Source organism: Sorex araneus, chromosome 2 (genome assembly GCF_027595985.1).
Source record: "Sorex araneus isolate mSorAra2 chromosome 2, mSorAra2.pri, whole genome shotgun sequence".
In the NCBI taxonomy this organism is placed as follows: Eukaryota; Metazoa; Chordata; class Mammalia; order Eulipotyphla; family Soricidae; genus Sorex; species Sorex araneus.
The window spans coordinates 242796719-242820304 of NC_073303.1; the positions used below are offsets into that span (position 1 = coordinate 242796719).

Here is a 23586-nt window from a genome sequence, read left to right on the forward strand (position 1 = left end):
ATTATGGGACCCCAAAGCCCTCTTTCAGGGAAAGAGTCAAGGGATTGGTCTAAATGACAGGAGCAGGTATTTAACAGGTACTGTTTCAAGTACCCTACAAACCTCAGGGAGACCCTAGAGGCCAGTTGGCTTAAGGAAAGAATGGAAATCATCACTGCTATGGAAAATGAGAAATCTGGGAATCTGTGTGACTGACACAATCTGGGCCTACTCAGCATCAAGAAAAACCCTGGAAACCAGGATCTCTCCCAGCCCTGAAAAAGGGAAGGGATGGACTCCTTTCTGCCAGGATGCATCTACGGAAAAGGCCACCTCCAGTTCAACCTGAAAGCTCGAGACCATCCAGTTCATCGTGGGACATTTATGGCCAGGCCTGGGTAACTCTGACGTGCCACATAAGATTAATGCCGTTATTGGTGTGCCTCCTGTCTTTAGCCCAACCCCCAGGACTTCTCAGTAAATAATGGGGTACCCCAAAATGGAGAGTTCTCCAATCTTGCTGTGTTTATGCAAAAGAACAAGTCAGATTTGTTAAGCCATCAGACAAATTTTTAAATGAAGGTGGAGAGAAAACCATGTTTCTGTAACTTGCCTTTTAAAGAATCAGATTCAAATTCTACCGAGTGATCTAGTAAATGTATTCTAATCTTGATCTAAAAGGTATCCCTTCTGGGTAATTCAGGTAAAATTTGTTTTGCTGACTGTAAAGTAAGCAGCCTAGTCTTTGGGACTCAATGTTGAACTTACTATCACTAGTCTGAAAGCCATCTTTCATGGGAAGGAACTCAGTACTGTGCTTTCTGTTTCATTAATGAACCTAGTGGAAATTCTGGGCTTCCTTTCCTAACACTTGTTCAGCATCAAGGAACTCACCAAGGAGAGGATTGGCAGCTTGACATGCAAATGATCAAACACTCATTCAAGGTATAAATATCTATTGGTTCCAATTGATAGCTTCAGTGGATGGGTAGCTTTTCCAACCTGAGAAGTGGTGTGGTGCTTCTAGGCCACTAGAAAAATCTGGACATAGGAAGTCATTTTCTATCTACCATGGGTAAAGCAGTTATTCTTTTCCATTGTTTTTATGACAGAAATGGGTATGGCATTATGTTGCTTTGGGTTCTGTTGCTTTAACTCTTATGTTTCCTAAGACAGCAAACTATTTTGTCCTTACTAGGTCAGAAAGGACCTTCCACATCTCCAGAGTCTAATCATTTCAAAGTGCCATCCCTCAGTCTAATTGATCTGATCTTTTCTTTCAGATAACTTCAGGAACCCAACCAGTTCATTGCCTGGGGTCCACTAAAACTAAGGTAGCTTGAGGTTTCACCCCTTGTGCAGGCAGGGTCTGCGCCCCTCTGTCAGCATGAAGCAGCTTCAGAAGATGGATCACCGACCATTTTCCCCTTAAAGATTTAAGGTGGTGAAATCTCTAGGGGGGAATATGATGTAGGCAGGTAGATAGGGAAAGGCCCTTGGCAATGAAACAGATTAATAAAGTCTCTGGGAAGGAGAATCCTGAGACTGACCCACCTTGTGGACACAGAAAACAGACCTGATAAGACCTTCTAAAGAAGACCATCACCACTCCCAACCTCCCTGGTAACCTCCTTAGCAACGGACTTTTACCGGAGAAGAAGCCCCCACGTGGGGGCAGGTTGAAGAGACCCTATAAAAGACACCTTGAACAAAGGAAGCGAGCGCATATGCTGCCTGAGCCCATGTGCTGCTTGTGCCATGTGGCCGAGCACATGTGTCGCCCGCATCTCCCCCCTTGAGATGTGTACTTTCATGCTTTCGTGTTTGTGTCACAAGGGATACTGGACAATGCCTCCCCTGACCACATTTAATTTAAAACAAAACAGGGGGAGATGTAGGGAGCCATTTTACAAGCCCGGCTCTTATCCTCTAGTCAAGTGGAGGCTTACTTGGGATTTCTGTAAGAAGGTCACCACTGCTGACCTTACTGATCTTATCAGTTCGCCATTCCTCTCACTAGCCAATGCCCATGCCTGATCTGCATTTTACTATTGTTCCTATGGGGGTCCAAGCATGCATACTGCCCCCTCCCACCAAGAGGTATAAGTATTGTAACTGCTGTGAATAAACTCTCTCTCTCTCTCCTCCTTCTGGCTCTGCGTCTGTTCATTCGGCTATGTCCCCTCCTTAGCCCCACGAAGGGTCCTCCCTGCGGGACAGGATGGGACCCCACAGTCTGATTAGGGGGAAAAGGTGATAGACCGGTTGGGGAAGAGAGCACAGAGAAGTTACAGATAATCACAGAGGAATGGGAGTGACTCAGGAGCACTGTGGTGGGTATAACCTGATAAATCTAAGCTCCCTGGGGCAAGGGAGAAAGAACAAACCAATGTTATCCTACATCCATTGTTCCTATTTGCACTTTGTGACTAGCTGCATCCTAGTGGAGTAGTTACAGGAAATTCAGTATACTTATGGAATAACTCTGGTAACTAAAAAAAGTAAACCTCTAAACTAACTAAACTTCATATTCTTGCTATAACACATCAAATGATCATAGCCAAACAATTGGTCAACACTTCTGTGAAAGAGACTCCCACACATCCCATGAACAATTGTTCTTCCCCATTGATTTAAATATTGAAAAATTTAACTCATGCTTGATAATCCTTGGGGCTGGAGCTATAGCACAGCAGTTGGGCTGTGCTTTCACACGGCTGACCCGAGTTCGATTCCTCTGCCCCTCTCAGAGAGCCCGGCAAGCTACCGAGAATATCGAGCCCGCTCGGCAGAGCCTGGCATATTGGATATGCCAAAAACAGTAACAATAAGTCTCTCAATGAGAGATGTTACTGGTGCCGCTCAAACAAATCGATGAGCAATGGGATGACAGGGACAATGACAGTGACAGTGGATAATCCTTCTACTACTAAACTACAAAAGACAAGTAAGCTGGATGGCAGTGAATGTATCTTCTGTTCATGATGTTAGATTCCAGTCAAATTCACTGCACTGTTGATGTTGAGCACTATTAGAAGAGTTGCTGAGCACAGAGATACAGTATCTTGAGAGCACCATTGGCTATGAACACACACACCCATATACACACAGGAATATTGCTTACAAGAATAATACTTTCCCATGTATCACCAATCCCAGAGCCTCATTCTGGTCCATGTGATTCACTTAGTTTCTCCCTCACACCTGTAACTGTGAGAACACAAACAATTGAAACTACTCCAGCAACTGGAAATTCAGTGCAATGTAAACAATCATTGGGGCTCAGAGAAATAGTCAAGCAAGCCGGAAATAGCTGACCCAGCCTCTGTCCTTAGCAACCCATAGGGTTCCCTGAGCCCAGTCCAAAGTGATTGCTGAACACAGATTCAGAAATAAGTCTTAAACAATACTAGACACGCCCCCCAAACACAAATGAATAAAAAAAAACCAATCTGAATATCAATGCCCAGCGATTTCTAAGCAATGTTGCAGGGGTCCAGGACTGGGAACATGGTCTCCTGACAGGTGTTTGCAAAGGACTCTTGGTGATTTTTATCTCCTCAGTAAAAAGAATTTCTGTTCCATATGCCATCTATTCAGCTCCTCACTCTTTTTTTTTTTTTTTTTTTTTTTTTTTTTTTTTTTTTTGCTTTTTGAGTCACACCTGGCGATGCACAGGAGTTACTCCTGGCTCTGCACTTAGGAATTACCCCTGGCGGTGCTCAGGGGACCATATAGGGATGCTGGGAATTGAACCCAGTTCGGCCGCGTGCAAGGCAAACGCCCTACCGGTTGTGCTATTGCTCCAGCCCCAAGTCCCTCACTCTTCTATCCTGACCTGGCGACCCCCAGATGTCGGGGTCACCTGATCCTACCCCAGAAATGGGAAAATAACCGCCCGGATCCAGAAAATACCTGGTCAGGAATACTTGGCGCTTGGCCCTTTAAGGCTCTCACCGGACACGCTGGTGACGTAAATCACCATGCTGGTGACTCCAGGTCTTTTCCCCTGGGATCTTCACTTTCTGGGTTGAAGCAAGTGCCGTCTGCCGTTGCTGCTGAAGGTGAGTAGAGGGTGTTGGGGTACCCAGGGGGACCAGAGGGTCCCAGCCGGCCGCCGAGTGGTCGCTCCGAGCGCCCTGAACCTCCGCGGTCTCTGCCTTGTGGAGCGGCGGGGTCGCTCTTGCCGGGCGCCGGGGGTGGCGGACCCTCACGTGGGGCTAGTCCAGCGGGGCGGGCGCTGGCCGCGAGACTCCATCCCCGGCGCCCACAGGGTCCCCGACCGCCAGGCGCGCGCCCCCAGCGCACAGGCAGATCTGAGGGGCCGCGTGGGGTGCGGTCACCGCAGTGTGAGCTGCGCTGCAGGGACACTCGGAGCCCCCGGGGTGGTCACGGGTCGGGGTGGGAGGATCGTCGCGGCAATGTCCTCAGGTCGGCCGTTGCTGACCAACTTTGGTTGCTGAGGCTGATTGTGGGGTCCGGGCTGAAGGGTTTCTCTCGTCTAAGGGACGTCGGTGGACCCCACGGGTGGCTCACGTGAGTCGGGAGGAGAGAAAGACGGTCACTTTCTCTCGATCCGCGTCTGCCACCTGGGACCCAGGGCTCGTGGGTTCTTGTCTCGCTGGCAGAAAAGAATTTCAGGAGTAGACAAGCAGTGAAGTGAAACGGATTTTATTTGGAGAGTTTTTTTTGAAAGTGTGGAGGGGGAGAAAATGAGAGAGAGAGAGAGAGAGAGAGAGAGAGAGAGAGAGAGAGAGAGAGAGAGAGAGAGAAAAGAGAAAACTTGGTCTTCTCTAAGGGCGAAAAGAGCACTCCCACACACATCACAGCGTTAGATAGGAAAACTTGAAAGTACACGTCTCAGGAGGGGACATGCGGGTGACACATGTGCTCAGGCACCACTTGTAGTTGTCCACGTGGACGCAAGCAGCATATGGGCTAGGGCAGCATATGTGCTTTATGCTTTTTTTTTTTTAATTTTTGGATCACACCCAGCGATGCTCAGGGGTTACTACTGGCTCTGCACTCAGGAATTAACTCCTAGCAGTGCTTGGGAGACCTTATGGGATATTGGGAATCGATACTGGTTAGCCACATGCAAGGCAAACGCCCTAGCCCTACCCGCTGTGCTTTTTGCTCCAGCCCTATCAGCATATGTGTGTCCTTCCTTTGTTTAAGGTGACTTTTATAGGGTTTCTCCAAACTGCTCCCAGGTGGGGCAGCTTTCTAGGTAAAAGTCCATTGCTAAGGAGGTTACCAGGGAGGTTGGGAGTGGTGATGGTCTTCTTTACGCTGAATCACTGAAGTTAATCCAGAAAGGAAGGGAGAGATCCAAGGGTATTCCAAGGGTATTTGAGGAATTTCCTTCTCAGGAATTTCCTTCATGGGGAGGGGTCCAGTCTCCTCCAGTTCCATTGCTGCTCAAGGTCTTGATCCATCCACAGGGGGATCAATCAGCCTTAGAATTTTCCTCCCAGAAGTTTTTTTTTTTCTTTTTGTGTCACACCCAGCGATGCTCAGGGGTTACTCCTGGCTCTGCACTCAGGAATTACTCCTGGCGGTACATGGGGGACCATATGGGATGCCGGGGATCGAACCCGGGTCGGCCGTGTGCAAGGCAAACGCCCTACCCGCTGTGCTATCGCTCCGGCCCCAGCCTCCCAGAAGTTTTGTTGACTGAGTCTTTCCTCATCTACCTGCCTACATCAAAAGGGCCCTGGGAGCTCTCGCTCTCTCTCTCTCTCTCTCTCTCTCTCTCTCTCTCTCTCTCTCTCTCTCTCTCTCTCTCTCTCTCTCTCCACCTTCCTTGTGCCTCCCTCTTCTCTCTCTCATTCTCTCCCCCTTCCTCCCTCTGGCTCCCCCTTCCCACATTCTGTGGTGTTCTTGGGTCACTCCTGGCTCTGCACCTGGGGATCTCTTAGCGGTGCTCAGGGGATCCTATGGGTGCCAGAACTCAGTCTGGGTCAGCCACATACATGGCAAACGCCCTCCCAGTGTACTAGCCTCCTGCCCTGTGGGGGACCGTGGGGGCACATTTTTCACGTGCTTGGGTGAGATTCAGAAGTATTTGACTGAGCCTTTTGATTTTCACCTGTTCCCCGTGCAACCAGTAGGTTCTGGAAGCCCTAATAGAGCACTCTGGGAGTTGGGGTGGGCACGCATCAGGGCTGTGTTGAGCCACAGGGGGTCCTGGAACACAGTGTGCAATCTTAGCAGGAAGTAGCCAGGGCACCTCCAGGGTGTGCCCCAAGCCCTCCCATAATGCAATCTATGACCTCCATTGGCTCCCATGCTTTTATGGATTTATTTAAATTAATATTTTAGTTATTTGTGGGTAGGCACACCTGGCAGTGCTCAGGGGTTACTCCTCCTGCTCCTGCACTCAGGAGTCACTCCTGGCAGTGCTCAAGGAGCCATATGCATGCCGGCAATCAAACCTGGGTCGTTCATGTGCAAGACAAGCGCCTCACCGCTGTACTGTCTTCGCATCTCCTTTGCACAGGAATTATTTATTTTTATTACTAAGTTGTAGTTTTGGGACCTGAGACTTGGTGCTCAGAGCTTAGTCTTGGATCTGAGCTCAGGCATCTTTTCTAGCTGTCCCAGGGGTACCTTATAATACTGTTGTAAACCCTGTGTAGCAGCTTGAAAGAAAAGCATCCCATCAACTGAACTCTCCCTGCTAGCCCTGTATGATTTTTTCTTCCCCCCAGAAAAAATTTGTTTCACCTCTCAAGTTTCTGAGCACCAACCACACTGTTCATCTCTCCCTGACCAGGAGCACCCCCTGCTGTTGAGGTGAGTACTTGACAGAAAAGTGATTTCCAAGGTCATGTAGGTGGCTGCACCAGGGGCTTTTATGCGGTGGGGAGGAAAGAGACGGTCACTTTCTCCTAGTTAAGCTCTGCCACCCCGAGACCCAGAGCAGAACAGAATTTCAGGAGTAGACAAGCAGTGAAGTAGAACATATTTTATTTGGAGGTTTTTGAAGATGAGGAGGGAGGGAAATCGAGAAAGAAACACACCCAAGGAAGAATGCAGGCTTCTCCAAGGGTGGAGAGAGCCCCTACACACACCGGAGCATAAGATAGGAAAGTACGCCTCTCAAGAGGGGAGATGTGGGGCTGGAGTGTTAGCACAGCGGGTAGGGTGTTTGCCTTGCACGCGGCCGATCCGGGTTCGATTCCCAGCATCCCATATGGTCCCCTGAGCACCGCCAGGGGTAATTCCTGAGTGCAGAGCCAGGAGTGACCCCTGTGCATCGCCAGGTGTGACCCAAAAAGCAAAAAAAAAAAAAAAAAAAGAGGGAGAGATGCGGGTTACACCTGTGCTTTGTCACGTGGGCATAAGCAGCATATGCGTGCCCTCCCTTTGTTCAAGGTGGCTTTTATAGGGTTTCTCCAAGCCACCCCCACATGGGCATTTCTTGCTAGATAAGAGTCTAGGGTTGCAAAATGAGTTAGTGCCATACAGAGATGTCTCTGGAACCCAACCATTTACAATCTAGAAATTTACATTTACAATTGCAGCTGTGTGAGCTCTCATGATATTCAAAATGAGCAATGGAAAATAAATTACCTAGTGTCTGCCCCTGGCAGGTAGACTTGAATGGTGGTGGGAAATTTCAAGCAAAACATAATGTCCAAAATTAGAGTATTGGAAGATTGTCTGCCAGAGAGGCAGGGTGAGGACTAGAATGTGGGGTGGTGGGAAATGTGCACTGGTGGAGGGATGGGTGTTTCTTTTGTTTGTTTTGGGTTTTTTTTTTTTTTTTGCTTTTTGGGTCACATCTGGCAATGCACAGGGGTTACTCCTGGCTCTGCACTCAGAAATCACCCCTGGTGGTGCTCAGAGGACCATATAGGATGCTGGGAATCAACCTGGGTCGGCAAGGCAAATGCCCAACCCACTGTACTATTGCTCCAGCCCCAAAGGATGGGTGTTTCATCATTGTATGGTTGACTCTCAAAAAAAAAAAAGCATTGTGGTGTTCATGCCCAATTCAATCAGCTTAATCCATGGCTGAACAAATAGCAGTACTCCTACATTGTTTATAAAAAAAAAAAGTCTAGGTTGCTGGGGTTGTTGCTCAGTGGGTAGAGATGGGAGTGGTCTTATTTGAAACTCCTTGTCTTGACTTTTTTTCCCACTGGATAATCAGATTGAAGGAAGGAGTTGAGGATGCTCCAGTAAATCCCTTTAGTCTCTTTCTGTAGGGAGGGGTCCAGTCTCCTCAGGGGCTGCTGCTGGGGAAGGTCTTATCAGGTCTTGCTTTCTGTATCCACAAGGTGGGTCAGACCTGGGACTGGTGGCTTTATTACTTCCAAGAAATTTTATTGTCAAATTTTATTGGTTGGGGGGAGGGGGCCCTCCCCAAGTACAGCCTGAAGGGCCTTTGTTTGCCCAAAGCTGACCCAGGTTTGATCCCCTAAGTCCCACAAGTCCCCCTGAGTATTACCAGGAGTGGCCCCAAAATAAAGCTCTGGAGCAGTAGTATAGTGGGTTGGACGTGTGCATGGACGTGGCCAACCCGGGTTTGACCCCCAGCATTCCATAGGGTCCCTTGAGCCTTGGCAGGGTTGACCAACGTCTTCCTCCCCCGCCCCTCTCCCCCCCAAAAAATAGAAGTCTCACTACAGAATTTGTCTTGACACATGAGCATTCTTTAAACTTCTCTTTTCAGGTTTGCATGTCTCCTGCCCTTTTTAATTTTTCCCCCCTTTTGCTACATACTTAAAACTGGTCAGAGACTGCCCCTCTGTGTATGTGTCTCTGGATGAAGGGGAGCTGTGCAGAGTTCTGCACCGGTAAAGCAGGTGCTCAGCACTCTGAGCTCCTCTCTCTGGGTCTGTCTCAGTACTCTGGAAGCAGATGGGTGGGATTTGTCGCCACACCTGACAATGCTTGAGGGCTGCACTGTGCTCTGCTCACAGGACCAGTAGATAACCAGGGAAGGGCCCCGGGCTTCCAGATGGCCACATCTGCTCCAGCCTGGTATGTTCTCACCTGCCCCTCTACTCATACCTTCACTGGAAGTTCTTAGATGTGAACATTCTAAAGTACTTTTTTTTTTTTTTGGCTTTATGGGTCATGTTGCATGAATATTCGTGCGGTCAGAGGCGCTGAGACAAGGAACACAGAAGAAATGTATGTCATGGAGGGTCTAGGTTCTTTCTGACTCTTAGACAAAGGTAGAGAGCCCCATGATCTCCTTTTATTAATCATCGTACCTCTAAAGGGTGCAATACAGTGACATCACCAAAGGCATCAAAAGAAGTTACAGGAAGACAGGGCTGGAGGAATAGCACAGTGGGTAGAGCATTTGCTTTGCACGTGGCTGAGCCAGGTTCGAATCCCAGTGTCCCATATGGTCCCCTGAGCACCTCCAGGGTTGATTCCTGAGTGCAGAGCCAGGAGTAACCCCTGTGCATCGCCAGGTGTGACCCAAAAAGCAAAAAAAAAAAAAAAGAAGAAGAAGAAGAAGAAGTTACAGGAAGAACATTGAGGCAGTAGAATATGCATTATTTCCTTGCATCTGCAGGCCAGTAATTTTGGCCTCGGGAAAGAAGATACAAAAGCAAAACTGAAACCTTTCTTGGGCTAAAAGCACTTGGATTTACATCCCAAAGACAAGGCTGGGCTGCCACAGGAAATCTACATGTCAATTACAAACTAGCCAGTACCTGAAATCTACAATGTCAAAGGTCAGGCCTGGCTAGCACCTGAGATCTGCAATGCCCTGATAGCTCAGTCCATCCCCAACAGGGTCACACCCAGCTATGCTGAGGGATTATTACTGGCAGTGCTTGAGGGATCATATAGGGTGCTGGGGATTGAACCCAGGAGGCCAGTTGTAAGGCAAATGCCCTACTGATGTCGGTGGGCCCCACGGATGGAGCGGGGAAGAGAAAGACGGTCACTTTCTCTCCAACCGCCTCAAACACCCGGGACCCAGGGTTACTGGGTTCTTGTCTCGCTCTCGGAAAAGAATTTCAGGAGTAGACAAGCAGTGAAGTAACAGACTTTATTTAGAAGGTCTTAGGGAAGGAGGAAGAGATAAGTGGAAAAGGAAAAAGCAGTAGGAGTAACGCGCTCAAGAAAGAACGCGGGCTCCTCCAAAGATGGAGGGAGCCTTGAATGGACTAATGGGCTGTTTTTTATAGGTTCTTTACAGCCTGCCCCCACCCACATGCGGTTTCTTTCCAAGTATAAGTTCGTTGCTAAGGTTACCAGGGAGGTTGGGAGTGGTGATAGCCTTTTTCGGGGGAACCTCCTGGGGAGGGGTCTATTATCCTCAGAGTCTGTTGAAGGTTCCTGTGTCCACAGGGTGGGTCAGTCTCAGGATTCTCCTCCCCAGAGACTTTGATGATCTAAGTTTCATTGCCAGGGGCCTTTCCCTACCTACCTGCCTACATCACTACCTCCTGTACTATTGCTCCAGCCCCATTTAAAATATTTTAAACAAGAGGCTTTCAGGGGGAAAAGAAGTTGGAGGCTCTGAGCAAAACTATGGACTTTCACTATGAACATTTTTGTTTGAGCCAAGTGTAATATTTTCCCTCCTTCTTATACAAAATCAGGTACCAAGTAAAGTAAAATCTTAAAGTCTATGAAAACCTGGCTTGTAAGCTCTGAGCATCACCAGGTGTGGCCCCAAAACAAAAACAAATCAAGAACTGACCCTTGAGAATATAATGCTGGATTTCACACTGCTGCTGTTGGCAGAGGGAGGACAGGAGAGTTGGGGGTTCCTGCCAAACCCAGCAATGCTCAGGGATCACTTCTTGGGGATTTAGGGTGTGAAGTTGAGGCTACTTCATGCATGGCAAGTGCCCCGCCCACTGCACAGGCCTCTCATTCAGATCCCTCCAAACTTTTTTTTTTTCTTTTTCGGTCACACCCGGGGTTGCACAGGATTTACTCCTGGTTCTGCACACAGGATTACCCCAGGTGGTGTTAGGGTGCAGATTGAGATTTCCCTTTAACGACAAAGAGACTCCAGAGACTGCAAACAGCAAACAGGGTTTATTGTAAGACTGGCTAGCCAGGGTCCAGCCGCCTACAGGGACACGCAGGTCCAGCAGGTTGGGCAAGGCCCCAAGCTTCTCCAAAGGAGATCTTATATAGGCCTTCCCCGGCCATTACAGCAGAGCCCGCGCATTTCATAGCCAATAGATTTGTAATAATACATACTTTCCTAACCAAGCCATTTAGAAGGACATCACTCCTTAGCCTATAGTTTTAGAGATCAGCATTTGTGTCAATGTTCAGGAATGTCCTGGTTTTTAGGGCAGTCAGGGGTCTTGTGATATCTGGTTATCTAGTCTGACCACCCTTCTCTTGACTTGCAACTCAGGGTGCCTGTATCCGAGTTCCTTGCTCGGGGGCAGAAAAACCAGTTATTCTGCGATGCCTAAATTAATTCCTACGGTCTGTCCTAGGCCAATTCCTCAAAGGGGACCATATGGGATGCTGGGAATCGAACTGGGTCGGCCACGTGCAAAGCAAACGCGCGATCTGCTGTGCTATTGTTCCAGCCCTGCTCCAAGCCTTTCTAGTGAAACCTGTGCTTCCGCCTCAGGGTCATGCCAACAGATAGAAGGTACCAGCTGGGCCTCATTCCTGCCCCCTCTCATGCCAGTCTGTTTCCTTCTCACAAGGTTCACAAGATTTATATAGAATTTGAATTCAGGGGTTAGAGATCGGCCAGTAGTAGTGTGGCCTAAAGCACCCAACTACGGTACGGTCTCATGACACAACACAGGGTCCCCCAAGCATCACAAGAAATAAGGCCTATGGGCTGGAGGAATAGCACAGCAGGTAGGGCGTTTGCCTTGCATGCGGCTGACCCAGGTTCGAATCCCAGCATCCCATATGGTCCCCTGAGCACTGCCAGGGGTGATTCCTGAGTGCAGAGCCAGGAGTAACCCCTGTGCATCACCGGGTGTGACCCAAAAAGCAAAAAAGAAAGAAAGAAAGAAAGAAAGAAAGAAAGAAAGAAAGAAAGAAAGAAAGAAAGAAAGAAAGAAAGAAAGAAAGAAAGAAAGAAAGAAAGAAAGAAAAGGAAGGGAGGGAGGGAAGGAAGGAAGGAAGGAAGGAAGAGAATGAAGAGAATGAATAGAATGAATTCATTCTGCCACTTTTGGCCCCAAAATCCAAACCTGCGTCCTACAAAACCTGATGACAGGGTGTTGACTCCTAAGCAAATAGTTCTTTTTCCATTTGAACTTTGGGTTATGCCCTCTGGTTGTTACTTACTGGTACCCAGCGGGGTGCCAGGGATTGAACCAACTACAGTGCCTGACCCTAAATTTATTGATTTAGGGGCTGGAGCAATACAATAGCACAATAGTAGCAATACAATAGTAGGGCGTTTGCTTTGCACTCGGCCAAGCCAGGTTTAATTCCCAGCATCCCATATGGTCCCCGAGCACTGCCAGAAGTGATTCCTTAGTGCAGAACCAGGAGTAACACCTGAGCATCGCTGGGTGTGACCCAAAAAGCAGAGAGAGAGAGAGAGAGAGAGAGAGAGAGAGGGAGATGGAGGGAGGGAGAGAGGGAGAGGAGAGAGATTTATTTTTAGTTGGAGGCCACACCCAGCAATGCTCAGGGTTTATTCCTGGTTGAATCATTACTTCCTGCAAGGCTTGTGGACCCTGTGGGGTAATGGCTATTGAACCCAGGTCTGGTGGGTGCCTGGCAAGCACCCCATGCTCTGTGCTTTCTCAGGGGCCATCATCAGACAACTTTTACACTGGTTAAGTTCAGAGAGTTGTGAAATTAGGAGTGTTCTTTTCCTAGTAAGTACACCACTCAGTTTTTTATTTGGGTGTTTCTGTTTTGATTTATTTCAAGGCCCAATCCAGCAGTGCTCTGGGCTTACTCCTGACTCTGCACTCAGAAATCTCCCCTGGTGGGCTTGGGGATCCTATGGGCTGTTGGGGATCAAACCAGGGTCAGCCATGTGAAGGCAAGTGCCCTCCCAATGTGATGTCATTCTGGCCTTGGACCTAGTTTTCATCTGTTCCAGTAGCTTTCTGTTCAATGTCATAACATTTTCAGGTGGTATTATCCAAGGGGGCCAAGAGCTAGGATGACAGGTCAGCTGCTTGCCTTGCCTTCCTTGAGAGTGACAGGCAACCCCAGATTTCCACCCAGTCTGTGACCCTTGGAGGGGAAGGAACTTCTGACAAGTGTGTGTGTCAGTGGGTCTGTGAGCCGGTGCCCGTAGGCGCTGCCAGTCAGGGCCCTGGAGGGTTTCTCCTCTCTGGAGCTCACTGCTCTGTCTTCTCCTCCAGGTCTTTGCATAGAGCCTCCTGGTGACCTTCGGGAATAACAGGCTGGAGAAATGGTGACACACAGTCTGACACAGTGTCCCAAGGTAGGAGGAAAGTAACAAGATGACAATGCAGTTTCAGGAACGCACAGGGAGCCCTGGGACATGGCTCCTGGTCAGAGCGCTGGACTCTGCTGTTTGAGGTCTCTTTGCCCTTGTTGATTTGGGTTTGAGCCACGTTAGGGGTAGTCAAGGATCACTCCCACTCATTGCTCAAGGATCTTACTGCCAGCCGGGGGGATCCTACTGGGTTAGGTGATCCCTGGCTGACTTTTTTGGGGTTTTTTCCTTGCTTTCTTTGGGAGGGGAGGGTGAGACCTAGTATTTCTTGGGTTCTTCCTGGATCTGACTCTAGTGTTGACCTGGCGATGCCTAGGGGGCCATATGGGACTCCGGGAATCACCAGCCTATCCCATTGTTCCCAGTCCTGCATCTTCTGCTTTGTTTCCTATTGTGTTTATTTTTTTGCCACAGTGGATGTGCTCAGGGCTCGCTCTTGGCTGTGGGCTGTGGATTCACACGTGGTGGACATCAGGGAAACCCAGAATGTGCTGGGCCCGTTTGTGCCCTAGCAACTACAATGACTCTGGGCCCCAGGACAAGGGTTATCCCCTATTTTGTCCTTCTCAGTCTGGAGATTCTTGCCTGCTCAGTCACACAGTCTTCCATTCAACGCACTGCTGTGTGTGCAGTTCTGGGCATGCGCCTGTCCCAGGGAGACGAAGCTAAGGATGCCTGGGCCCAGCCAGAGTGTTTGATGTTAAAACACATTTACCTACTTTGACAGTGATACAGGGCGCTCTTAGCTGTGAGTTAGAGATCTCCAGGCACAAACGTCCATGCACGGCTTTGAGTCGCTCCCTGGAAGTTGAGAGTTCCCTTCTCATCCCTAGTGATCATGGGATATGGGGTGCAGGCATTTTGTGTCTTTGGTATTTTGAGCCAAACCAATCATTGCTTTTTGAGTCCTAGTGCGTCTGTACTCAGTTCTTTTTTTTTTTTTTTTTTTTTTTTTTTTTTTGCTCTTTGGGTCACACACAGCGATGATTCTGCACTCAGGAATTACTCCTGGCAGTGCTGGGGAGACCATCTGGGGTGCCGGGGATAGAACCCGGGTTGGCCGCGTGCAAGGCAAACGCCCTACCCACTGTACTATCGCTCCGGCCCCTATACTCAGTTCTTACTCTTTGCAGTGCTCACTAGACTAGTGGTGCTGGGATTGGCCCCGGGGTGTCTGTGTGCAAGTCTGGATCTCCAGGAACTTGCTAGTATAATATCATCACATTTTACCAAATCTGGCTGCCTTAAGTGACTTAATATTGGGCCATTAACCCGGGAGGATGTGAAGTTGGTTGCTCCTGTTTGAGAGGCCCTGAGCCCTCTGGGACACTGGGGATTCCATTTTCATAGCCCAGGGAATGCGGTGGTGACTGACCCTGACTCTCGTCCCCCTGTGTATGTCGGTTCAGGACGCTTTGACCTTCCAAGACGTGGCCGTGAACTTCACTCCAGAGGAGTGGATGTGCCTGGACGCCTCTCAGAGGAAGCTCTACAGGGATGTGATGTTGGAGACCTACCAGCACCTGCGGGCCGTGGGTGAGAGCCCTGGAGGCTGACCGTGCCATGACATATAACTGCCGGCTCTGGGAGTTGGACCCTGGCTTTGTGTTCAGTATGAGCCGGGATGTTTGACAAACGTGTAGATCACTGTTTCTCTTGGTCCTTTCTATTTCTCTCTTTTTATTAAGGGCCATACTGGCAGTTTCAGGGGTTACTCCTGAGTCTGTTCTCATAGATCACTCTTGGTGGGCTCTGGCGTCCAAATGGGAGGCAGGGGATCAACCCAATTTGGCCACATACAAGAAAGCATCTGTGCACTATGCTCTTGCACCTGTTCTCTTAATACTTCCTCCCATTGCTGGTTGACTTCTTGTTCTACCCTTCACTTTAGTGCCTTGCTTTTGGTTTAGTTCAGAGCCAAAGTCCACAGTCAGTGAGCCTCTGTGCTGATGGATCACTCCTGACTTTGCTCAGGGGCACATGGGGATGCTGTGAGTTAAACCCAACAGCAGCCTACAAGGCTGGTGCCTTACTTGTTGGACTATAGCACCAGGCCTGCAACTTTGTTATTCTTTTTGTTTTGTTTTGATTTTGTTTGAGTGCTGTACCTGGCAAAGCTCAGGGATTACTCCTGGGTATGTATCAAGAATTTCTCCTGGCAGTGCTCCGCGATCATATGGATGCCAGGGATCAAACCCATAAGTTTGTGTCAGGCACGTGCCTGCACGGCTGGACTATCACTCCGGCCACAAGTTAATTTCTTTCTTAGGGCCTCACCAACAGGGCTGCTCAGTGCTTGGGGTCACCCCAGTGGTTCTGGGAAACTTCAGCATGACTAACTATTTTTTTTCTCTCTTTTTTATTGAATCACTGTGAGAACAGTTACAAAGCTTTCAGAATTAAGTCTCAGTCATACAATGATCAAACACCCATCCTTTCACCAGTGCAGATGTTCCACCACCAAGATCCCCAATATACCCCCCTCCCACCCCCCCACCCTGTCTATGTGGCAGATGATTTTTCACGTTACTCTCTCTTTACTTTGATTACATTCAATTTTCAACAGAAAACCTACTATTATTATTATTTGGAATTTACCCCCAACAATCAGACCTGCCGAAAAGGCATCATTAGATCATTTGTTTTCTTTTGCTGATAATGATGAGCATATGATGTTTTGGAATTCTGGTATTTTAGTAATTAAGACCAGAGGTATTTCTGCCAGCAGTCGCTGCGTTCTGAGATTGGTTTGTGTGTCTCTGGAATCATGTGCAATCATGGCTCTTAGGAGCGGAGGAGCTGTTCGTGGGTGGCCGCTCTGGGTCTCATTTGGGCAGGAAGCAGGGCTGGTTCTGCCCCCACCCCCATCGTGAGATTTCCCATGCGCCCCATCACTGCAAACTCCTACCTCTCTGTCCAATTGGCTCTAAAAGGTGACAGTCGCCATGCTGCCACAAAGTAGAAAAGGCCAAGGGACAAAAACCCTTCCCCTCCCGGGGCTGCACAGGGCCATAGCTTAGTTAACAGTCCAGGAGTGTATCTGCCAGTAGCTGCTGCATTCTGAGATTGGTTTGTGTGCCTCTGGGATCTTGGCCATTCAAGGGTGAAGGAGCCATTCAGAGCATTTTCATGTTGTTTGTTTGTTTTGTTTTGTTTTTTTGTATATCAGGAAAGGAGCATGACTCACTTTTAGTCTTAAATTGAAATGTGGGTCTTCTGTCCCTGATAATGACCAATTTGGAGCACATGAAAATTCTGTTCTTGTCATTTTATTAATTTTCCTGGTTTTATTTGGAGCAAATTGGCTTGGCCTGTTGCTTTTTCCTTATCACTAACCCGTGCATCCATGTCTATGGCAGCAGGGCATTCCAGGGTGAAGCCTGGACTGATAACCTGGTTGGAAGGAGAAATCCTGAGGCCAGGGGAGAGAGGCGTGTGTGCAGGTGAGTATTTGAGGACCCTCCCTGGCTTGGGCCCTCCCTGTGCAATGTGAGGGTCCCCTGAGGCACGTGAATCGCACTGCTGACTCTGGTGGCCTCAGTCACCTGGATCCAGCTGCCCTTCACTCTGCTGGGCTGTCCATCATGGAATGACCCTGCACTTTGCTTTCTTGGCTTTGTCATTACTCTTCTCATCTGTCAGGCATGTAGAATTGTCCATGGGATTTCTGGCCCTCAATCATCACCCTGTCTGTGTCTTAGCAGCTGGTGTGCCACCGGCAATGTCGAAGCACTCTTCCTGCTGGACCCCCCTCTCCATACTCTGTCATGCTTCCCTATGCTCTTAGATCATTAGCATGGGTTGTTTTTTTTTTTCCTTTTTGGGTCACACCTGGTGATGCACAGGGGTTACTCCTGGCTCTGCACTCAGGAATTACCCCTGGCCGTGATCAGGGGACCATATGGGATGCTGGGATTTGAACCCGGGTCGGCCGCGTGCAAGGCAAACGCCCTACCCGCTGTGCTATTGCTCCAGCCCCACATTAGCATGGTTTTTGAGTATCCTAGGAACCTTACTATTCTTTTTTTTTTTGGGGGGGTCACACCCGGCAATACACAGGGGTTACTCCTGGCTTTGCACTCAGGATTTACTCCTGGCAGTGCTCAGGGGACCCTATGGGATGCTGGGAATCGAACATGGGTCAGCCACGTGCAAGGCAAATGCCCTACCCGCTGTGCTATTGCTCCAGCCCCATGACCTTACTATTCTTTGGTCTTTGGGACCTGTGGTGCTCAGCAGTTATTTCTGGCAGATCTCAGGGGTTGCTTTGCGTGGTACTTAGGGTCCGTCAGCCTCATGCAAGGCAGATGCCTCCCTACTCTTCTCTCTCTGATCCACTAAGAAATATCTTTTGTTTTTATGTTTAAATGTGGAATGAGGGAGCCCATAACAAAGCTAAATTGACTTGGAGATTTTATATGCTAGGAGGCAGGGTGCTTGCCTTACATTGGCTGACCCAAAATTCCAGGCATCCCATATGGTCCCTAGGACCTCACCAGGTGTGGTCAAAAAACAAAATCCTTAAGTTAATTTGGGGATTGGCAGGCTGCTCATAACGACCCCTCCAGGATCTTCTCTTTGCTGTGGTCCTGTTTGGACTCTGAGACCCATAGAGATGTCCATCACCTGCTCAGCCTCATTCAGCCATATTCTGTTTAACGAATGTTTCCATTGCATATTGTGATTGATTTCAGAATTCAAACCACAGCTTCAGGATGTGGCATGGCTGCAATTTGATTTGGGAACAGGATCACCGAATACGAGTGAGCTGGTAAGATTCACACGTTGAATATAAATATTATTATATCGGCTGAGTAGGTTGGTGGACCAAGCACATGACTTGAAAGGTGAGGGTCTGGGTTCTATCCCCGTCACCACATCTATGGTGCCTGGGAATCACAGGGAGGAAAGTTGGAGCCTAATGCTGGGAGTAGAAGGCCCTTAGCCCCACTCAGTGCTAAAATCATTCATTTATAATCTAAAGAGCTGCTGCTCCTGCTGCTCCTGCTGCTTTCTTCTCTTCTTCTTCCTCTCCTCCTCTTCCTCCTCCCCATCCCCCTTCCCTCTCCATCCCCTTACCCCTCTTCCCCCTCCTCCTCCTCCTTTTTCTTCATCCTCTTCCTCTTCTTCCTCTTCTTCTTCTTCTTCTTCTTCTTCTTCTTCTTCTTCTTCTTCTTCTTCTTCTTCTTATTATTATTATTATTATTATTATTATTATTATTATTATTATTATTATTATTATTATTGAATTTTGAGTCTTACCAGGCGATATCAGGGGTTATCATCTGGGTTTGCACTCAGAAATTACTGTTGGCAGTGCACCATGGACCATGTTCTATGCCAGGGATCAAATCTATGCAAAGCAAGTGTTCTTCCTGCTGTACTTGTACTCTCACTTTCACAGCTTTTTTAGGGGGGCGGGGGGCTTTTTTTGGGTCAGACCCTGGTTACTCTTGGCACTCTCATGCACACACTTTTTTAAATTTTGTTTTAAAAAAAAACTTATTTTATTTTTTGCTTTTTTTGGGTCACACCCTGGTTACTCCTGCCTCTGCAGTCAGGAATGAATCCTGGCATTGTTCTGGGTACAACTTGGGATTCCAGGGATCCAACCCAGGTAGGCTGCATTCAAGGCAAACGCCCTCCAGGCCCCAACCTCTTTTTTTTTTTTTTTAATCACCGTGAGATAAAGTTACAAAACTTTCATGTTTGAGCTTCAGCCTTACAGTGATTAAACACCTATTCCTCCACAAGTGCACATTTTCCACCACCAATGTCTCCAGTATTTCTCCTCTCCCCTCATCCCAGCCCTTACCCTGCCTCTATGGCAGACAATTTCTCTAATATACTCTACTTTTGGGCATTATGCTTTGCTTAAAAGTTACCACCACCATTTAAACCTGCCTATTGGGGTAGTCACTAGGTAATTTCTTTTCTATTGCTCACTTTGAATATGAGAGGTTGTGCAGCCGCTTTTATGGCTGTGAGCTTCTGGAATTCTAAGACTGTAGATGGTTGAGGGCCAGACTCATCTCTGTAGGGCGATAATCCATTTTGGGATTCAATTGGGAATCTCTGGACCAGGGCTGTTGGGACCCTGAGATAGCGCCCAGAGGTAAACTGTGGGCGTGACAGCCAGACTGTTTTTTTTTTTTTTTCTTTTTGGGTCACACCCAGCAATGCACAGGGGTCACTCCTGGCTCATGCACTCAGGAATCACCCCTGGCGGTGCTCAGGGGACCATATGGGATGCTGGGATTTGAACCCGGGTCGGCCGCGTGCAAGGCAAACGCCCTACCCGCTGTGCTATCACTCCAGCCCCTGTTTGTTTTTTTAATACTGAAGAAATATGATCTTTTTTGATCTTTTGTGCACAGTGCTTTATTTTTAAAAAGAACTGGTTTGTCGGCCCTAGTGATGGTGAGGTGGGAAGGGCACTAGTTTTGCACAGGAACAGAAACCTGGGGTCTATCCCCAGCACCTAAAATGTCCTCAGAAATCCAGCACAGTGATCCTTGAGCACTGCTTAGTGTAGCCACCTGCGCGTTCCCCTGGAGATCTCTCCGGCCCGCAGAGAGACAACAGTGGAAAGCGCTCCTAATTGGGTGGATTCTGTGAGGGTTCCGACCTGAAATAAGACTAGTGAGGTTAGTAAACAGGGGGCCCAAGACGACACATGCCGATCAAGGGCAACTTTATTAACTGCCACGCTGGTTTTATACTTTTCTTAGCAGGGGGTTGGTACATAAGTTGTCAATCATCAGGGAAGTGTCTTCTCAGACCAAATAAGGAAAGGTTCGGGGTGTATTAGGTGGGCTTACAACATTCTTCAAGAGTAGATTGAGAAATAGTGGGGAGGGGAAGGCGAGGGTTTATCTGGCAGGAGGAATGCACAAGGTAGAGGAAGGTATTCTACTTTAGGGCTTTATGGCGTCTCTTAGTTAACTGCCCTGGGCTACTTTTACCTCTTGAGTTTGGCTATTTCCTTTGTCACAAGGGCACCTTTGCCTCAGGTCAAGCAAAGCTGGTAATGGAATTTTCAGGTTTGTCCAGGGTAAAGGTTTCGGGGTCCTCTTTTGTTCAGGGTCCTGAGCAGTCCCCAACAGCCACCCGCAAAATAAACACAAACTACAAAACCAACAAAAAGTCATTGATCCTGGAGAGGAATCCTCTTGTGGTAAGATGTTTTCAGTGGCCCCTATGGTCTGTTTTGCTCTGTGGGGATACAGTGTTGCCTTCACTAGTAATTCATGTTTTGCAGAGGGCCTTATATCCATTGAAGATATCTATTCATTGAGTTGAAAAATAATTTACAAGCTTAATGTAATCCTTCATCCCTCATCCCTCAATTTTGTGCACCCATCTTGAAGATACGATACATTGTTTCAAGGAAAGCTATCCACCTATTAGGATTTGCCTTTGTGTGGTGGAAATGTTAGTAACTAACCCGCAGGACTTGATTTCTTTAGACATGGAGACTTTTAAGGACTAGAGCAGTAATTACAATCCTTCTCTCCTGTTCTGCAGGGAAGCAGCTGGTCCCAGTGGCATATCTTTGTCCTTGTGCATGGGGACAAAGTCTCAAGTGAAAAATTATGCCCTCAGCCTCATGGGGAGGCCGAAATAGTTTGGATGTCTTCTGAGGGTGATCAGAATGGAGAGAGCTTCCTACCTCCAATGAATCCCTCCCCTGGGAAAAGCTACTCCAAGTATGTTCCACTCAATCCATGGACAAAACCCCCGCCAGTGCGACAGCTCCTGGATTGTGAGAGAGGAGCACTTTTCATAGCTAGTCCCTCACGCCAACAGGCCCACAAGCAAAGTAAACATGAACAGAACCCATCCAAGTGTGAGAAGTGTGGGGGAGCCTTCCCGTGTTCTGGGCACCATGAGGTTCCCATAGAAACCCACAGTGGACAGAATTCCCAGGAATGTCAACAGCAAAGACAAACATTGAGTCAAGTGTCACCCCAGCCTGTCCCTCTGAACGTCCACACAGGAGAGAAGCCAGTTACTTGGAAAGAGTGTGAGCAGGCCATCAATCATTCCTCACACCCTATAATACAGAGGACAGTTCAAACTGTAGAGAGACCGTATGTATGTAAAGAGGATGGGAAGGCCTTTACCCATCCCTCAAGCCTCAGTGTACACAGGAACATTCATAGTGAAAAGAAAGCTTATTTATGCACTGACTTTGAAAAGGCCTTTCTTCACTTCTCAAGCCTTTCTGCGCATAGGAAAATTCGTGTGCGAGACAAATCTTATTCGTGTAAGGACTGTGGGCAGGCTTTTGGCTATTACGTGAGAAATTTTATGCACAAAAAAATGCACATTGAACATAAATTGTATATATGTAAGAAATGTGGGAAGGCCTTCTCTGAAAATAACCAACTGAATAGGCACAGGAAAATTCACAGTGGAGAGAAACCTCATCGATGTCAGACGTGTGGGAAGGCCTTCACTATTCTCTCACGCCTTACTACGCATATGAGAATTCACAGTGGAGAAAAACCTCATCAGTGTGAGACTTGTGGGAAAGCGTTCACTTCGAGTTCAGGCCTTGCTAAGCATGTGAAAGTGCATAAGTGCATACCAGAGTGAAACCTTGTGTATGTAAAGAATGTGGGAAGGCCTTCTTTTTCCCCTTCAACCTTAGAAAACATTATAAAATTCATAAAGGGTGACGTGATCCCCTAATAATAATCTGCAATGTCAGGACAGGCCTCTGTAGAAGTTTCCTTTAGACAAGGGGCGTAGGGGTGCCACAAGAGTCGTCCAAGAAGTAAATTATCCTGGTAGAATGTAACAGGCTTCCTGTGATGTCAGATCTATAAGAGACAGATACTTGCCTATTATCACCTGGACTCCAGATGTGCCCTTATGAACTTCACTTGTATGTTGACTTGTAAATGTGGGTCTTGGTAATGGGAGCCAGAAGGAAGGTGACTGAAGAAGAACTAATAAACATAATAAAACTGTCCCTTGTGCACCACTGTCTCATTGGCTCTGGTTGTGGCTTGGCGGGGAGGCCCTGGTTTGTGGGGTTTAATGGCAGAGATCAATCATGGTGCTACAGTGAATACTTTGAAATTAGGAAAACAGCCAAACCTCCACTCTTAAGGCCCCCTTGAGGTAAAGTGTCCGTATTAGGGGGACTTGGGAAATATGTGGTACTGGGCTTGGAATCAAGGTCAGCTGTGCGAAGCTAGCACCTTACCCTCTGGAGCATCTCTGCACTTCTATTTAGGGTTTTCTTACGTTTACATAAACATTAAGATAAATATTCCTGAAAAGTATCTTCAGAAAATGGCCCTGGTGGGGGTCTTTAATAGGGTGGGTTGAAGACAGTTTAAGTGGACTTTACTGTGCATAGAAAGCCATTGCTGGTCTTTGAAATGATGAAAGGGGCCCCTTGGCTCTTAAAAGAGAGAGCTGGAGAGGCACTGGGTCAGGAGCACAGGCTGGTCAGTGTAGTGCCGCTTGACAGTACACAAGCACTGGACTCTTGTCTACAAGGAAAACCCCAGAGGGAAGTTTCAGAAATACCATTTCAAATCCAGACTATGCGACCACAGGGGTAGAACAGTGGCTGGGAGCTTCTGTTGAATTTGGTCGACCTGATTTCTATCCCTGGCATCCCAAATGGTGGCCTAGCACCGCTAGGGATAATGCCTGTGAAGTGCAAGGTGCGGTCCCCAAGCAGAAAATAAACATAAAAAATCTCAGTGAAAAGACCAATCCCAACAGTGGATACACACATTGAGCTAACAGGAAGCAAGCCATACTCGTTTTGTAGCTTTTCTTGATCTTTTTGGGCATTCCATTTTTTTTTTTCTTTTTGGGCCACACCCGGTGATGCACAGGGGTTACTCCTGGCTCCGCACTCAGGAATTATTTCTGGCAGTGCTCAGGGGACCATATGGGATGCTGGGATTCAAACCCGGGTTGGCTGCATGCAAGTACAGGGAGGTGGGACCCCAAGAAAGTCTGGAGATCTTCAGCAGATTATGTCTCGGTGAGGTCCATCAGATGTGGAGTCAGAGGTGGGTGTGGAAGCTTTTTTTTTTTTTTTGCTTTTTGGGTCACACCTGGCGATGCACAGGGGTTACTCCTGGCTCTGCACTCAGGAATTATTCCTGGCAGTGCTCAGGGGACCATATGGGATGCTGGGAATCGAACCCGGGTCGGCCGAGTGCAAGGCAAACACCCTA

The 23586-nt window shown here is 48.0% G+C and overlaps 2 protein-coding genes across 3 annotated transcripts in view; both read left to right on the forward strand.

The window, feature by feature from the left end:
- Positions 1-2113, forward strand: part of LOC101546830 (zinc finger protein 560-like) — a 39150-nt gene extending 37037 nt beyond the window's left edge. Inside the window, exon 7 of the mRNA XM_055124701.1 lies at positions 1263-2113. Coding sequence (XP_054980676.1) covers positions 1263-1322 — 60 coding nt within the window. The 3' untranslated portion in view covers positions 1323-2113. The remainder of the gene's footprint in view (positions 1-1262) is intronic.
- Positions 2114-3977: 1864 nt separating this feature from the next.
- Positions 3978-22355, forward strand: LOC101547345 (zinc finger protein 595-like). Of its 2 annotated transcripts, none has more exons than XM_055127659.1 (7): positions 3978-4043; positions 6693-6777; positions 13278-13360; positions 14785-14911; positions 16735-16818; positions 18070-18146; positions 20903-22355. In XM_055127659.1, exons 3-7 carry the CDS (start codon positions 13328-13330, stop codon positions 21974-21976), a joined length of 1395 nt encoding a protein of 464 aa, XP_054983634.1. In that variant the 5' UTR covers positions 3978-4043; positions 6693-6777; positions 13278-13327; the 3' UTR covers positions 21977-22355. The 2 variants fall into 2 exon arrangements, with proteins under 2 accessions (XP_054983634.1, XP_054983636.1); XM_055127661.1 differs by having other exon boundaries at positions 16738-16818.
- The last annotated feature ends 1231 nt before the right edge of the window (positions 22356-23586 follow it).

Excerpts from the sequence above, each read along its gene's own strand:
- LOC101547345 (XM_055127659.1), top strand. The coding sequence starts at position 13,328 with ATGGTGACACACAGTCTGACACAGTGTCCCAAG. Across the intron at positions 16,819-18,069 it reads GGAGAGAGGCGTGTGTGCAG|AATTCAAACCACAGCTTCAG; the intron begins GTGAGTATTTGA and ends GATTGATTTCAG. Across the intron at positions 18,147-20,902 it reads CACCGAATACGAGTGAGCTG|GGAAGCAGCTGGTCCCAGTG; the intron begins GTAAGATTCACA and ends CCTGTTCTGCAG.